This window comes from Volvox carteri, assembly GCF_000143455.1.
Source record: "Volvox carteri f. nagariensis unplaced genomic scaffold VOLCAscaffold_28, whole genome shotgun sequence".
In the NCBI taxonomy this organism is placed as follows: Eukaryota; Viridiplantae; Chlorophyta; class Chlorophyceae; order Chlamydomonadales; family Volvocaceae; genus Volvox; species Volvox carteri.
In genome coordinates this window covers 788,549-804,652 of record NW_003307571.1, presented here as the reverse complement: position 1 = coordinate 804,652, position 16,104 = coordinate 788,549, and the positions used below count along the sequence as shown (strand labels likewise).

The following is a 16,104-nucleotide window of genomic DNA, read 5'->3' as shown; positions in this document are numbered from 1 at the left end:
TGGGGTTTGCATGCAAACGTCGGGTTGTATGTGGTGGAGCAGGTCACTGGATATGAAGGGAGGATCTTGAATTTGAACATCAACATGTTTTCTTCTATCTTAAGCTCAGGGCCTACTTTAGGTGCAGCACGTTGTGTTTCGGTCACGAGAGAGTGGATGCAGATCATTCAACCGTGTGGGCCTGCTGGTGGCTGTAAGCAGATATTGGCGTTGAACTGCTTTTCAAATGCAGTAGTGCTTCGTATGCTAAACTGTGAAGCACATGGATACCTTACGCCATGTAAGTAGTGCCATTCGTTTCATGCCTAAATTCACTGCAGCAGTAGTGCTTTTGGAACAGCAGCCTGGATTTTCATCCAGTCAATTAGTGCCTTGCTAATAAGCGAGGTAATATGCATGATTGATGATATTGCTTGAAACGTATGGTTTGCCAAATATTAGGCAAAAGGCAGGACATTTCGTTACAAACCGTTCAAGAATGTTTGTTCTAAACGACATTATCCATCAACACCGTGAGACAGAGCTAAAATACAGTCTGAAAACATCTGACAAGCCTTAACAACGGCTAACAGCACCAATTCCTGTTCTACTTCTCCAACATGGTTGTTAACAGCCAGATCCACCTGCCGCCAGCCCAAACATCGTCTGACAGCCCCATCACTGTTAGAGAATCTGTTAGGCTAACATTTCCTAACAGGCACGCCTGTTAGCCGCTGTTAGACCCCCTATGAGTTGGTAGGGAAGGAAACCCGCCAACTCCGCCTTAGCCTGCCTCAAGGAAATGACTGGATGGCACTCGTGTGTGCACCTTAGCCTCACTGCAAGATGTAATGTAATGTTACAGAGTGGGAGGCTTCTGGGCCGCTTTATCACATTGTCAGTTCTACGATGTATCACCTTATAGCACCATCCACCACTACCACACTGTACTTCGCCATATGAACTGTAAGTCCAAGGCGGCGGATCCAGCCATCAGGGACCCCTCCTCATCCATACACCTGAACACCCGAAGAGATGGAGGGCTCGGCAATCGCCACCAATCCAGCGTGCGAATCTGGTTCATCAACTGTGACCTCAACTCCACATCTAAGCAGCTAGCCATAATCTCGCGCTCCTGACTAATTCGGGGATCTCCCCGGGAATGCAAGATATCAAATACTCCTGGATAACATGTAGCTTCTCAATGCCCCATTTGACCAGGCTGGGCTGGTCAACATCGGGATACTCCAGGGGATCAAATAGGGCCAAAGCACTGATGAACCTGGTATCAGGAAACCGCTCATTGATGTGGTGAATGAGATTCACAGCATACTTAGAGACCAGCTTGTGCACCTCGGCCTCAGGATGAGCAGGCACATCGTGGATTGTGTGACCCTTGTACAACCCGAACCCCCTTGCCTTCATCTCGGCAAAGAATGCTGACAGTGCAGGGGTGAGGTACTCTCCTGGCTCAACAGCTACATAGCATGCATGCAATGCATTCTTGGTGCACTCGACACACCCTGGTACATCACTGAACTTGAACTCAGAAGCCTGCATGAGCTTGAACATGGCATTCATTGTTCCCAGGACATCGGCCAAAAGTGAGTGAAGGCATGTGTAGTGAAGTCAGTCAGCTTCTCATGAAGGGAAGCAAACTTAGCAGCCTCGTCAGCAGGCTTGCCGCCACCTGATGGATCCACATCAATGCCATCATCATCACACTCACTGGACAAGACAGACTCGGTGTCAGACGGGTCGTAGCCACTGTCACTGTCATCAGCTGTTGCATACACAGAACCGTTCATAGGGGGAGGAGCAGTGGGAGGGGGTGGTGGCAGAGGTGGTGGGGGAGGCTGCAGTAGAGTTGCCTGCTGTGGCTGAGCTAGCTGAGATAATGTATGGCGGATGTTAAGGTAAACACTAGCTTTGAGAGGTTCTTATAATGAACAGTCCATTGACGACCTTGACCAGGGGCATCAGCCCCTAAACGCTTTCAGAATGTGCTGGTACTGGTTCCTTTTACTCATCTTAACTTTAGCTCTGTTCACTTGCATCCTTAGTGGCAGAGGGAGATCCAAGTCCTCGCTTTCACGTTCTGGCAGAGCTGCAACCTTGCATGATGTCCAGGCTGGAAAACAGTGCACTCTTGCAGATTTGTTACCTAGGCAGCAACCGGATGTCATTGACCTAGAAGCTCCTGCAGCAGGGCTGGAGGTTGATTTTCAAGCTGCCAACATGCTTTCACTGCTCCACAATTCACCTTCTCCACCTCCACCTGTGCCCATACCGCCACCACCTCCCATATCCGATGCTAACGAGGACAACACCGGACAGCAGGCTCTTGGACCCACCAAAAAATGTCCAAAGGTTGTGGTGCCATCAGCTCCCACAGGCCCTGCAGAACCCGCCACCAATGCTGACCCTGGGCCCTCAACCGCCATCACCACCACTGCTACCAAGACACCATCCCGGCTTCAAGTGCCAAGGCGGAAGCTTCAGCCTTTTCCTGAAGGCTGCAAGCATCCGGAAGGAACTTCCGGTGAGGACAAGGGTTTCCTAGCACAGGCCAGCAGTGACAACTTCTCCAGCTGGGCTTACTTCAAGAATCAGACAGGAACACAACGAGATGGCAAGGTGTACTTCACAGCAACCTGCTGGCACTGTTCATGGCATCAGAAGAAGGAATTCAACTTAGTCCGTTGTGCCTGGGATCGCTCGGCCATCACAGACCATGAGAGGAGGGAAAAGCACAGCAAAGCCGTGACAGCTTATAAGGATAGGAGGGCCCAGGAGACTCAGCAGCAGCTGATGGCATCCATGACTCAGATTGGGGACGAGGCATTGATGGCTTTGTTTGGGGCCACCTATACTGTCATTGCTACTGGGATGCCATTCACTCACTACGAGAAGCTATGCGAGCTCCTAGTGTTTGCCAACACCCCTAACATCTCCACCAAGTATGATGATCCTCATGTGTTGGGGAGGTTCACGGCGTGCTTTTCCCCCCTCTTGTAGTCTGTGAAGGCAATCCCAGGCACAACGGACTAAGTTGAATTCCTTCTCCTGATGCCATGAATAGTGCCAGCAGGTTGCTGTGAAATACACCTTGCCATCTCTTGTGTTCCTGTCTGATTCTTGAAGTAAGCCCAGCTGGAGAAGTCCTCACCGCCGGCCTGTGCTAGGAAGCCCTTGTCCTCACCAGGAACTTCTGGATGCTCACAGCCTTCAGGAAAAGGCTGAAGCTCCTGCCTTGATACTCGAAGCCGGGATGGTGTCTTGGTAGCAGTGGTGGTGATGGTGGTTGAGGGCCCAGGGTTCTGCAGGGCCTGTGGGAGCTGACGGCACCACGACCTTTCGACATTTTTGCCAGGTCCAAGAGCCTGTTGTCCGGTGTTGTCCTCGTTAGCATCAGATATGGGAGGTGTTGGAAATGACCGACACTCATATACCAGTGAATGGTAGCCACAGTAATAGGACCCAATGGGGGTCCAGCGCTTTGCTGGTCTTAACAGGAGGTGGTGGCGGTATGGGCACAGGCGGAGGTGGAGAAGGTGAATCGTGGAGCAGTGAATTCACGCTTTCGAAAGCACGTTGGCAGCTTGAAAATCAACCTCCAGCCCTGCTGCAGGAGCTTCTAGGTCAATGACGTCTGGTTGTTGCCTAGGTAACAAATCTGCAAGAGTGTGCTGTTTTCCAGCCCGGACGTCGTGCAAGGTTGCAGCTCTGCCAGAATGTGAAAGCGCGGACTTGGATCTCCCTCTGCCACTAAGGATGCAAATGAACGGAGCTAAAGTTAAGATGAGTAAAAGGAGCCAGTACCAGCGCATTCTGAAAGCGTTTAGGGGCTGATGCCCCTGGTCAAGGTTGTCAATTGAGTGTTCGTTACGAGAACCTCTCAAAGCTAGCGTTTACCTCCTTGTAAAATGGAAGGTTTGGTAACCTAATGATAAAATTTATAGCTTCAAAACTGCGCAAACCTGCCTTTTGGGGGGAATTTCTGCACCCTGCCGTACGGCTGCCGTACCCCTGATAAAGAATAGAGTTGAATTTCTGCAACGGGTACAACGGAAGGACCCGTGGTACCCGTGGCGTTTGCCCACCTCTGATGGCGCAAGACGATGATGCGGTGCTAGCATGGTTGTTTCCACTGCTGGGGAAACCCCGCCGTGCCATGTGCAGCGCACGCAAGCACGGGCTGGCATGGCGACGACTCGGACTGCGATGAACGAGCAGCGCTTATAATGCTGCTTTTTTGGGCGCCGGGAAGGCGCCAAAAGTTCTTTTTGGTTTACTGAACGAAATTTTGGACTCCCGCAGCCACAAAAGCCGATTTGCCGACCTCTGGCCTGGTAGGTGCTAGGTGGTGAAGGGACCGTACGACCTTGGGCCTTCACCGAACATAACGGAAATGCAGATTCAACATTGAAGCATGACATGTCAGCCTTAATCAGCTCAAATTCTACAGCGTGGCTTTGGATAAGGGCCATACGATGTCAAGCGAGTTCATTGATGTGTTCTTTCCCCTTACTTCATACCTGGTGCGGACACGGCATCCGCGCACCTGGTACCACTTCTTCCCGCCGGAGCTGCAACGCCAGTGTTCCCGACCCTTATATGAGGTTACGGTTGACAGGGAAGGGCGCTATGTTGTGCCCGTTAGATGGCCGGCGCTGGCGCCAGTCATCCTGCTCGGCGTTGCGGTGAGTCATCAATTAGTTGCCGCGATGTTGCATAATCTTATTTGGTGAAAAAATGCTTTGCAGGTTGGCTTATACGGATACTTTCAGCTTCAAAGGGCTGTTCAACCAAAATGGCGTCGACTGCCTACATCATCCTGGGCTCTGGTAAGTTGGTAATTGCTCGACTATACCTTCGTATGAAAACTTGTTTCCTGAAAGTGACGAGAGCTCTATTTGTGCTGAAAGTCTTCCTTTGTTCCAAGTTTGACGTCGTTTGACCCACAAACACAGGCCATGTCTTTCTACGCTATGATGAACATCTCAGCCCTCGGGAGCCACTGCCTGGTGTCCCGTTCAAGTCCCGTGCAGCCACTGTTTATTTCTCTGGACATAGCTGCCACAGCCTGCTCGGCGTTTTCAGCGTTATATGCCTGTGTCAACGACGAGCTCTCGGACACGTTCCAACCCGTGGCTGCTGGACGTGCAACAAGGGGGCTTCGCAAGAAACAAGTTGTCAACCTTTTGCTGGGAAACTGCATTTTAAGCCTCTTGGCGTAAGTGCTTTCACTTCATGCGCTTTGCTGACGGGGTTGCTGCGCCCCCGTCAAATCAAATGACGGCCTTCAGGCACGCACATAGCCATTGGTTTTAACCGCTTGTGCTTCACATCTTATCACCGGGAGAGGGTCTTAATGGATCTGTACAAAGATGTGCTCGTGTTAGGAAATTTAAGCAGTTATGGGGACGTTACCTTCAAACCTGACGGCTCGGTTGGACATGCGTGCGATTGGTTGGCACCGCAACAGCCACCCGTTTCACTCACAAGAGATAATCTCCCACGGCGACATGCACGGGACACGAGAGCCTTCGAGCTGGGGTGGTCCATCCCCTCTACTGTAAAGATAAGGAATGCAACACTGATACAGTTGCACCTCCCTATAAACCCATCATTTTATTAAGTTTCGTACTCGTACAAATTGCGATGCTCTCCACGCCCTCTTCTCAGGTTCGCTGGACTGCAAATTCCGTTCATGGCCGAGATGCTGTACGTCGGTACGACAATTCTGGCAGCGTTCGTTGTGGGCACGTACCTTCGCCGTCGGCGCCAGCTGGGTCGCCAGCGGCTGTGGAAGCGGCTGACGTTCAGCGGCGGCTTGCTGGCCATCTCCGGCATCCCCCTGGACGCCACCCTCTGCCGCCGATTTGGGCCCCACATCAACCACGTCACACTGCTCTTCATGGGTTGCCACCTCAGCATGCTGGGGCTGCTCCTGTACGTACGGGAGGAGCTGATCTTGCGGTATGGTGACGCAAACGCTACGGTGGCAAAGGCTGCCGCTGGCGGTAGCGATAGTGGAGACGCAGGTTTGGGTGCTCAGGAGCCTGACGGCGCAGAGCTCCAGCATTTGTTGGGTAGCGAGGCCGTAGCCGCTGCCGGCAGTAGCAGCGGGGTTCTGGCGGCTGCGGGGGGCATCAGTGGGGCTGCAGGGGCCGGGGCTTCCGCGGGAAATGGAAGTTCTGGAAAACGCAAAAATGAATGAGATCTACAGCGAAGGTATTAGCTTGCCTGCGGACAAAGGAGGAGGATGGGGGTTTCCCGTCGTCATCGGGGGACTTTATGGGGGTTTTATTTATGCAGTGATGTGAATTTTATCCCAAAGAAGATTGGAGTATGATGCTCGAGATGGAAGTGAAAGGACGGCGTGACCTCTGGATGTGGGACCAGCAGTCAATCACATTGTTTAGCTTCGATGCACATGCTGTGATGTTGCCAATTAGCAGCGCAACAGTGACGGGTGTTAGTGCGATCATTTTTGTCTAGCATCTGAAAGCCACCATTGGCCAAACCCCTGAGACGCGCACTGTGTGTGTGTGTGTGTTGACCGCCTGGCAACTGGAAGCAGACAACGGTAGAGGGAGATTGACTGTCGGTCATGTTCCCATTCCAAGGTACGCATGGAGGTAAAAACTGGGGACGCATCCGTCCAATGATCATTTATGCCCACATTTATGCCGTGGAAACGAACAAGAAAGGCAAGAGCGACACTTGGTTCGATGAGTGCCTGTGTGTCTGTGCCTGTGTGTGCAGAGGGCGGGGATCACTGTCTTGCCAAATAATTCATGATGAGATGCTGCGGGGCGGGAGTTCCGGTGGCACTGCTGGAAGAGCCTCCATGATTGCTAACTGCAACCCACTGTGCCATTCCTATTTTGTTTTTTAGATGAACGATTACGGAAGTAGCAGGAGTGCCCACTGACGCATTCATGTCCTCTGTCCAACGGCTCTCCGGCGGTCCTTCGGTCGGTGGTTGCATATTTTGCTTCCAAGGGACGTGTAGCTCAGCCCTTGGGGTTGGGGCTTTGAGATCACTACACACGGGTGGTTCAGGTTGAGGTTCCTCGATTTGGGTCGTTGCGGTCTCACTTTTTTTATATGCAGGATGTATCCAGGCCGAGGTGCTGGCGGCATCAGTGTCGGCGCAGCAGGGAGGCTTTGGCTAGAGATGGTTTGGGTCAGGCCTTCGGGGAAGGGCACGTGGTGTCTCTGTTCTCCTACAGTAAAGGGGTCGGTGGCGGTAATACTGATTGGTGGTCTGGATCACGGAGGGTGTAGAGCGGTGGTTATGGGCTCAGCTGCCCACGACGCCACGTTGCCGACAGGGAACAAGCCCTAGTTGGCAGCGCCGTCGACGCAAGCCTGACAGCTGCTGTGGGTAGCTGTGCTTACTATCCCGGATTGCGTCCTGGTCGGGAAAAGGTGGTGGAGGTGGAGGAGGTAATAGGGGCGATGAGGCGGGGTTGCTGGAAGCGCATAGGCAGAAGGGGCCCAAGTGCAAGGGTGTGGAGAATGGTTGGTGGATGGGTTCGTTGGGTTCCAGGATCGTATGCAGTCTGCGAGAGTATACTGGCCAAGTATTGCGATGTGTGTAGGTGGGTAGTATACCCACGCTAGAGTCGAGGCGCAGTAAGGCATCCTATACAGTCTTAAGGTTAACTCCTCTGTTTCAGACGATTTGCCACAGGCCATTATGTACGACGTCGCGTGGACAGTACGTCACTGCAAATCGTCAAGATAAATTCCTGAAGCTGCAAACATCCTGACCGCGAGCCCAGACAGCAATTGGGCGAAAAAACCCTAACAAACACGGAACCTACACACATAGGCTATTATCATACAAAATGCTCGCATCCTCTATAGGACTGTTGACAAGCCGGGACCGAAGCAATGCCTGCGAGTATGACCCCTCAGGCGCCCTAAGCTATAAAACTAAAGCCAGCAGCACTTCCTGCTTCTGTAAAAGCCTAATCCTATCCCTGAACCTTCTTCTGGGCACGCTTCAGCGCCCTAAACCAGCGATAGCGCCCAATGACCGATGGTGGGTGCAACTTGGGCCGCTCCTCACGCAACAGCTGCTGCCGCTCCTGCCGCTTTAGCCTAGCTTCCTCCTGCTGACGTTTTCGCTCCTCCTCCTGCTGCAGCCGCTTCTTCTCCTTCTCCCTCTTTACCTGCTGCAACATCAACTGGCGCTGCTCGCCATTTATCATCTGCTGGATCTCCCGTTCCCGTCGCCGCTGCCGCTGCAGTTGCAACCGTACGGCCAACCTCAAACCTGCCGACGGAGGCGGCGGCGCTTGTGGCGTCACCGTCGTCGTTGTCGGGACCGTGCCTGGCGGTGGCGGTCGGCCAATATGGAAATCCACCATGTTGACTCCAGGGATGCTGCGAAGGCCCATTCTCGCGGCTACGTGGCGAGAGAGCAGCGGCGGCTGAGGCAGACCTGAAGAAGGGCGGAGGGGCCCGGGTTGAGGGGGGAGCGGTTAGATACACGGGGAAGGGATAGGAGTAGGAACCCTACGGAAGATATTTCGTGAAATAGGTAAAGAAGCGAAGCATCTCCCTAGCCACCTCCACCCAGCCACTCACCCATGGCTTCAGCGAACCGCCGAGCCCAGGCACCGAGTTGCTGCTCCGGCTGAGGCCCCAGACCCGCACCCAGAGCAACCCAGCTAGGCCATCCGCCGCCGCCGCTGCCGCCAGCGGCGGACACCGACACTGCCGGCCCCCACGCCGTCCCCGGCGCTACCGTGCTCGTCCTGGTCGCCCACATGTGACCCAACAGCCCCTCCAAGCCCTTGAGCTTCACATCGGGGGGCACCCGGGTAAGGGCCTTCTGGACGAGACGGGACACGTCCTCCAGAGGCCCAGACCAGGCGCCGGGCTGCGCGGGCAGCGGGGGAGGAGCAGGGGAGGCGGAGGAGGAGGAGGAGGAGGAGGGAGAGCGGAGAAGTGGAGGAAAGAAAAGTTTCATTCAGGATCAGGACACAGAGAAGCGGGAAATGAGGAGGCAGAGGGCGGTTCGGAGGCCTGTTTGCAGGAGGACTCGACAGCGGTAAGGAAAGGAAAGGAAAGACAAAATCGAACACGAACAGCAGCAGCGGAGAAGTAACCCACGTAACCCTGAAGAAACCCACGAAAACGGAGGGGGAAAGGGATTCAGCGAAGGGAAGGAGACATACATAAAAGTCCACTATCCAATGCGATAGTGCAACGATCCACTCTATCAGCAAGTCCAGGTCCACGGCAACGCACCTGCACCGGCACCACGCGCCCCAGCCCAGCGGCCGCCAGTGCCTCTCCCGCCGCCAATGCCACCACCCGCGGCGCCTCCACGTCGTTCAGAACCAGAAGGCAACGTGGCGGCGACGACGGTGACGGCGGACGGCCTTCTGCCGCCGCTACCTCGCGCGCGGCAGGAACACGAGCATTAGCATCCGCCGCCACGGCACTCGTATCATTCTTGGCAGCCGCTGCATCACCCGTGGCGGCGGTGGCATCGACAATGCCAGGGCCTTGGTTGCGGACATCACGTAGCCCCTGTCGCTGCTGTGCCGCCGCCGCAGCAGCTACGCCGCTGGCCATTGCCGTCGGCAGCGTCGCCGCCGCAGCGGCAGCAGCAGCAGTTGCAGCTTGCTGTACGGCAGCCATGTACTGCACAAGCTGTCCTGGTTGCCGTGGCAGACCCACCTGTGATGCAAAACCCCCACCACACCGACGCAATCAGTTGACTGCCAGCGATACCCCCCTTCACGTCGTTTGTCCGTACAACTTACAACCGTTCAAACAGAACCGGAAACAAACCAATACCCTTTCTTCCCCCCCCCAAACTTATTTATACACAAGCTCCCCTCTTCTCCCTCTTTTTACACATGTACCAAGTGTACCGTCAAGTTATCATGATGACCCCCTCTTTTCCCCCCCCCCCAACCCCGCTACCACGACCACTCCTTCTCCCCCCCTCCCTAACCTCCCTACTATAGGTGCCCCCACTACAGACAGCTCCTCTACACTACGCAGGATATCAATCTTACGAGGCCTCAATCTTACGAGGCCAGACACCACGACTACACCACAAAAAATCTCACTAACGTAAAAAACGGACTTTACTTCCGGCACAACCACGGGTCGATGTGGCTTCATCATCGCTTAGAGGACTATTCCCTCACTCCCTAGGGACAGTTTCGGACTATTTGGATGCCTTCCGGCAGTCAGGCAGCTCATTTCTGTGTTTTTATCGGATCATATGAATCCCCCTTCCCCCTCCTCTCCTCTCCCTCCCGTCTCCTCTTTTCTCGACTCACCCAAACCATCAGGGTCAGTCCGCAGCTCGCCCCGTCCAGCCCCCCGGATCCCATCTCGGTGCAGAACAGCAGCCCCCGGTGGGCGGCGGAGAAGTCCCGGACCGCCTCCTGACGGCCCACACGGCCCTTGCGGCTGTGCGCGCAGGCGGCAGGGAAACCCAGTGCCTGCGTGTGTACATACATACATACATATACATGCGTATGTGGGGGGTGGTATGTGTGTGTATATGCGCATGCGCGCGCGTGTGTGTGTGTGTGCGCGTAGGTTTGGGAGATCGAGGTGATTAAATATTCGACTTAAGAGTCTGGAGGGGGGTGGACTTCCGGTCACAAAGCGCAACCCCCGGCCTACCTGGAACAGCCGGGCATACAGGTTGGCCAAATGGGCGCTTGGGAACTGTACGACGATCTGTACGACAAGTGGCGTAAAGGCGGGAACAGGGGGGCAAATACCTAACAATTGAAAAGGAGTGGATGATCCTGGAAGGGGGGGAGAGAGGGTGTAAACCCGGGTAACCACAGGCCGCCGGAGGAAAAGGGTTTTTCTACACCTCGGGGGGCCCATCCATCGCCCGTGTTGGAGTCCCATCCCGTCGCTCGTCCAGCCGTACCTTGTGGCGCCCCTCGGACAGCATGTGTTGTCGTACAACAACGTAAAGGTACGGCAGGTGCTCTTCGTACGGCACGGCCAAGACGTGCAGGGGCACCAGCTGATGATGAAACGGCGGCGGCGGCGCTGTCGCCGCGCCGAGCGGGCTGACGACGGTTCCAACCTCTGACGGCACATGACGGGACGATGGCGATCCAGACGCAGCCGTACCGCCATCCATGAGGACCGCCGACGGCGACGCCACCGTCGGGCCCAAACTGAGCTTAGGCCCCAATTGCGTCAATGACCCATGGGTCGCTCCCTCACCTCGTGCCGAGGGCACTGTAACGGCGCCCCCGCTCTGCACGGCACATGGCGGCACCCAAGTGCTGCCGTCAAGCGCCGTCGCGACAGCCGCGGCCAAGGTGCGTTTGCCGCCGTCAGCATTGCCGGGGAGCGTGAACGTCGCAAAGCCGCTTCGAAGCGCCAGCCCGGTCAGAGACTTGAGATCAAACTGCAAAGAGGAGCCGTCGGCGGCAGCGGTGGCACCGCTAGTCGAGGCCGCGACCGGCGCCGCCGTGCCCTGGAGGCCTTGGCGCGCCAACAGTGTTGCTGGTGGAGGTTGCTGCGTCCTCAGCGGGCGAGATACCTCAAACAGCTGGTCCGCAGCACGGAAACGAAGCGCCGCGGCGGCGGCGGCGGCGCGAGCCGTCGTTGGCGGCCCTGCGCCTTCGCTACCGATACCTCGGGCTCCACTCACCGGCGCTGCCGGCAGTGACGTCACGCCGCCGCCAGCAGTTGCGTATTCAGCGACGCTGGCAAAAGTGTTGGCGGCAGCGGCGGCGGCAACGAGCGTCACGGCGCGGGACACGTACCCTCCCGCCGTCCTTCCCGCCGCCGCCGCAACTGCCCCCCTTCGCTCCGGAACCCTCCTCCGCGGCGATGCCGTAGTGGTGCAGAGGGCCGCGTTGGGCAGCAGCCGCAGCAGCCTCTCCACCTGTGGATGAAAATCGGGACGATCGGGTGGTGAGAGGAGGCGTGGTGGAGCCCGATTGGGATGTAAAAAGTACAAAACATACGACCGCCGACATACAGACATTCTGACAGATAGACCGGCACAGATCCTTTCTCCTCCACATTCTCTGTGCCCCCAGGCCAATGTGGTGAAACCCGCCGGCACCAGCGGCCAGCTGGCCCGATGGCTCTACTCTTCGGGAGTCTGGAGCCCACTGTAACAACCACACACACACACACACACACACACACACCAGCGACACCACGCCCACCCTGCCTCACAGCCTCACCTGCGGCCGGAAGGCCCGGGAGGACAGCACCTCCGCGCCGTCAAAGACCAGCACCCGTAAGGATTCGAACAGGTGGCCTAGCTGCACCTGCGCACAGTAAATTTCATGACATTACAGGTGCAGCAGTCAGAGACTATAAAAGACAGCCATGATGATTCACTTGCATTCACAAAGTCTACGAAGGCCGAGTATTAACGGGGTGGATGAGACGCAGTTCGCAAGCAAGTGGCAAACAAAAAACACGGAACCCCACACAAAATATTACAACAACACACAAAATATTACAACAACAATAATAATAATGATAATAATAGTAATAATGACCAGTTGGCGTTGTGGGAGCCAACTGCGGCATGGCTCCCTGAACGTCTATTACCCCCCACCCCACCTGGTCGGTAGTCAGCAGCTCCAACATCCTCCCTGGAGTGGTCAGCAGCAGATCGGGGGGCTGGGAGCGAAGTCCAGAAACATCTTCACGGAAGCTGGTGCCCCCGTGGATGGCCTGCTTGGAACCGAGGAAAACGCACACGGAGAGCGAGTGGGGGAGTAAGGAAAACAGGTTTCAAATAGGTTATATGAAGGTTACTGCTGGTAAAGGTATATCCAAGGTTATTGCCGATATTTATTTATGCATATTAGCGAAAAGGGAAAAACCGGGCCCAACCCCCTACACGCCAAATGAGTTGCAGACCCACCCACCATGACGTGCATGGCCTCCGGCCCTCCTCCGCGCTCCGCCAGCAACGTGAACGCCGCCTCCTGTAGCGCCTCCACTCGCTCTCTGCTGGGGCCCACAACCACACAGCCCACACGGCCGCGACCCGCGGGTCGGTGCACCAGCTGAGGACTCCACCGCGAGAGCCATCCATCCAGCCAGCCAGGCATCCAGCCAGAATTCCACATGGACCAGGACCAGACCAGAGAACCCCCGCGGGCAAGAAGAACCGGAACAGAACAGCATCAGCATCAGATCAGGGGTACCATATCTACTTCACGGCCGGCACTCTCAACCCGCACGCAGTCTTCTGCTGCCACCGAGCGTTCCCTGAGTTCCCTGTTGCTCAGCATCAAATCCCCCCATGAGGTAAGGAACCGCAGCGCGGGCGACACGGACCAGGCGCGTATAGAACAGCACCAACAGCACCATCACCAGCGCCAGTCGAAAAGCACCCCACCAGGTCAGGTCAGGTCAGGGCATGCGGAGACCGAGGAGAGCCGTACACGACGACAATGACAACGACGGCAACGTAAAGAACCATCCCATCCCATCCCATCCCATACAGGGGGCAGAGGGCGATCTAGGGATGTGGTGGACGGCGGCTGTTAATACACACCAGCATTGCCATTATCACCACCGCTACCACCCCCTGGAACACATATTTCGTGTAGAATATACTTGTGTGGGGATGGCGAGGAGATGGAACAGGATGGCGCAGGGGGGTATCTACTCGTGTCCTACCACGATGTGTTTTACGTCCTCCCCCCCACCCGTCCCCCCACCCGTCCCGGCGCTGTACACCAGGAATTAAAGTTACCCTCGACAACAGACGTGTAAATCACAATAAAAAACACACCCACCCTTTCTCCCCAGGTGCAGGAGGTTACAGAGGCGACTGCAAGCACTGCAGCTTCCATGCACACCCAGTCCCCTTCGCTTCCGTTCCTTCCCCCCTCTGCCCCCCCGCCCCTTTCATGCCCCTTACCCCGCCCCTTTCATGCCCCTTTCTTACCCGCTCCACCGCCGCCACCAGCACACTCAGATCTCGGGGTCGTCCAGATGGTCCTAGGAGCACCACATCCACATCCACGTCGCCATCACCGCCACTGCTGACGCCGCCGCCGCCGCCGCTGTTGCTGCCGGGCATCGCGCACTCCCTGCCGGCGCCTATACCTCCCCCAAGTCGAGACATCACCGTTTGTGATGTCGTACTGGCCGTACTGGTCGCCAGCATGTCATTGCCGCTGCCGTCAGCAAGGCGGCCTCCGCCGCCACGTGGATCGGACCCGAGCGCGGCGGCGGCGGCGGCGGCGGTGGCGCCACTGCCGCCGCCAATTTCGGACCCGAGAGGGTGCGACGCGACATGCTGCTGACGGAGCGCGCTCGCTGCGCCTGCAAGCGGGTGCAGCTGGTGTTGTGGAGGCTGTCGCTCTGAAGCGATGGTTGTGATGGTCGTGGTGCTGGCGGTGCTGGTGGCCGTGGTAGTGGACGAGGATGGAGCGCTGTGAAACGTTTCGGAGCGGTTACCACACCATACCTGCAGTTTCCCGGAACCGAAGGAGAAGGGGAAGCCAAAACGAAGCCAAAACAAAAAACGCACGCCCAAAGTGTCAAGTGGAGAAGGAGGGGAACTTAGGAGTGGGGGGTAGAGGCTGATATGGAGGGGAAAGGCAAGGGGGGATTCCAGGGAAAGAGAACAAAAAATGGAGCCGGGCGGCAGTTTTGGGTTTGGGTTTTTTCTTGGGGTCGATGGCACCCTGAGTACAGCATATTGTTGCGCTTTAGCCCTGTGGTACACCCACCTCCAGTGGCCCTGCGCTAGCGAGCGCCAGGTCTACGGGACGGAAGCCTCGTGCCAGCGCGCGCGCGGTGGCGGGGGAGAGGGGGAATCCAGAGGGCGGACCCGAACCGCTGGGCCCTTGCGCGTTTTTGCCGGTAAAGGTTCGTGATGCAAGGGATATGGAGGAGGAGGGGGTGGAATGGACGACAGCGGGAGCTGGGTCTTCTTGCCAGAGGGCCAGGTCGCTGGCATCGGTATCATCGTAGGTATGTGATGACGTTCGCCTGCGCTTCACGCGATAGCGGGCGGACCTCCTGCGGTGGAACCTGGTCCCAGCCTTAGGAGCGATGCGTTTATCTGCGTCTGCTCTGGACTTCGGAGCTGGGTAGTCCTGGACCCCGGAAGACTGCGCCTGCAGGATGATTAGACTGGTCCCCGGACATTTTCGGAGCTCAGCGCTGATGCTGATGGCCAGGTTGAAGTGTTTAGTGGGCTGATGACTCTGTGCCGGGCCTCGTGCTCGAAGAGTCGAGGGCGCGGCGGCTCCGAAGCGGCCAAGGCACCGAGCTGCTCCGTTTACAGCCTCGGGCGCGTACATCATAATCTATTAGAACAGATTTACGTTGTACGTATTCCCGATATCTTGTAATGGATGCATTTTGCTTGTAGACTTGGGGAAAACATTCGGTGGCAGCCGTGGAATATTGGCTTGCAGACAAAAGTCGTGATGCAACAAGAACAGAGCGTCTGCGACTCCTCTTAATAAATCCGGTAATGGACCACGTGCATACATAAATTATGAAGCTGCGCAGCTCGCTATCTTACGTTTAAATTGCTACGAATTGGCGTCGACAGTGATTAGAACAGTCGTCTGAAACACACCAATACCCATCCCTTAGTAACACGACTGTCACAAGTACACCGCCACCTTACGAAAAAGGTCGTACAATTGGATTTCGGGAGATAGCCCTTGGCCCTTCATGCCTAGGCAGCGTGTCCGAATCCAGGACAGCGCCCAGAGGCGCGCTTATGAGGACTGTGGCGTGTGAAATGATAAAATTTTGGTTGTGCGGTTGAGGGCATTTTTGCAAGCGGATGCAGGGACATACCCACTCCCTCAATCAAGCCGTCGCTCCTGCGGGACCTAGAGGGACAGTCCGCGGCGTGGTCGTGGCATCTGCAAGCCACTCCTCTACGATATCTTTCTACCATACCATCCCAAGAGACTAAGAGGCAAGATCAAAACACAAAACTCCAATACCACCCTGCGCATGGCCTGCGTAACGTGCATGGGAACGACTTGCGAGGGATTGGACGGACCAGGACGGACGGTGATGTTTGTAACAAGCCGCAATCCCGATGCGTCTTAGCTTTGCCAGCCATGGCGAACCCTAAGCCCGTCATGAGTCTTG

At 56.1% G+C, this 16,104-nt stretch overlaps 4 protein-coding genes across 4 annotated transcripts; 2 read left to right on the top strand and 2 right to left on the bottom strand.

Annotated features, from left to right (window-relative positions):
* Window positions 1-825: 825 nt before the first annotated feature.
* On the bottom strand, window positions 826-1,560 carry VOLCADRAFT_105410 (uncharacterized protein; the record flags this gene model as incomplete). The annotated part of the gene is made up of 1 exon (XM_002952148.1): window positions 826-1,560. The coding sequence occupies one exon, from the start codon at window positions 1,558-1,560 to the stop codon at window positions 1,087-1,089; it is 474 nt and encodes a 157-aa protein (XP_002952194.1). The 3' UTR covers window positions 826-1,086.
* A 420-nt stretch (window positions 1,561-1,980) lies between these two features.
* On the top strand, window positions 1,981-2,997 carry VOLCADRAFT_92857 (uncharacterized protein; the record flags this gene model as incomplete). The annotated part of the gene is made up of 1 exon (XM_002952232.1): window positions 1,981-2,997. One exon carries the CDS (start codon window positions 1,981-1,983, stop codon window positions 2,995-2,997), a length of 1,017 nt encoding a protein of 338 aa, XP_002952278.1.
* A 1,475-nt stretch (window positions 2,998-4,472) lies between these two features.
* Window positions 4,473-6,202, top strand: VOLCADRAFT_92856 (uncharacterized protein; the record flags this gene model as incomplete). Its single annotated transcript, XM_002952231.1, has 3 exons — window positions 4,473-4,682; window positions 4,953-5,215; window positions 5,668-6,202. 3 exons carry the CDS (start codon window positions 4,473-4,475, stop codon window positions 6,200-6,202), a joined length of 1,008 nt encoding a protein of 335 aa, XP_002952277.1.
* A 1,089-nt stretch (window positions 6,203-7,291) lies between these two features.
* Window positions 7,292-15,516, bottom strand: VOLCADRAFT_105409 (uncharacterized protein; the record flags this gene model as incomplete). Its single annotated transcript, XM_002952147.1, has 14 exons — window positions 14,715-15,516; window positions 13,925-14,449; window positions 12,894-13,034; window positions 12,583-12,696; window positions 12,195-12,281; window positions 11,651-11,887; window positions 11,218-11,548; window positions 10,913-11,076; window positions 10,654-10,710; window positions 10,302-10,466; window positions 9,253-9,687; window positions 8,587-8,881; window positions 7,983-8,440; window positions 7,292-7,405 (listed from the first exon to the last, which is right to left on the bottom strand). The coding sequence occupies exons 1-14, from the start codon at window positions 15,291-15,293 to the stop codon at window positions 7,292-7,294; spliced, it is 3,702 nt and encodes a 1,233-aa protein (XP_002952193.1). The 5' UTR covers window positions 15,294-15,516.
* Between the last annotated feature and the right edge of the window lie 588 nt (window positions 15,517-16,104).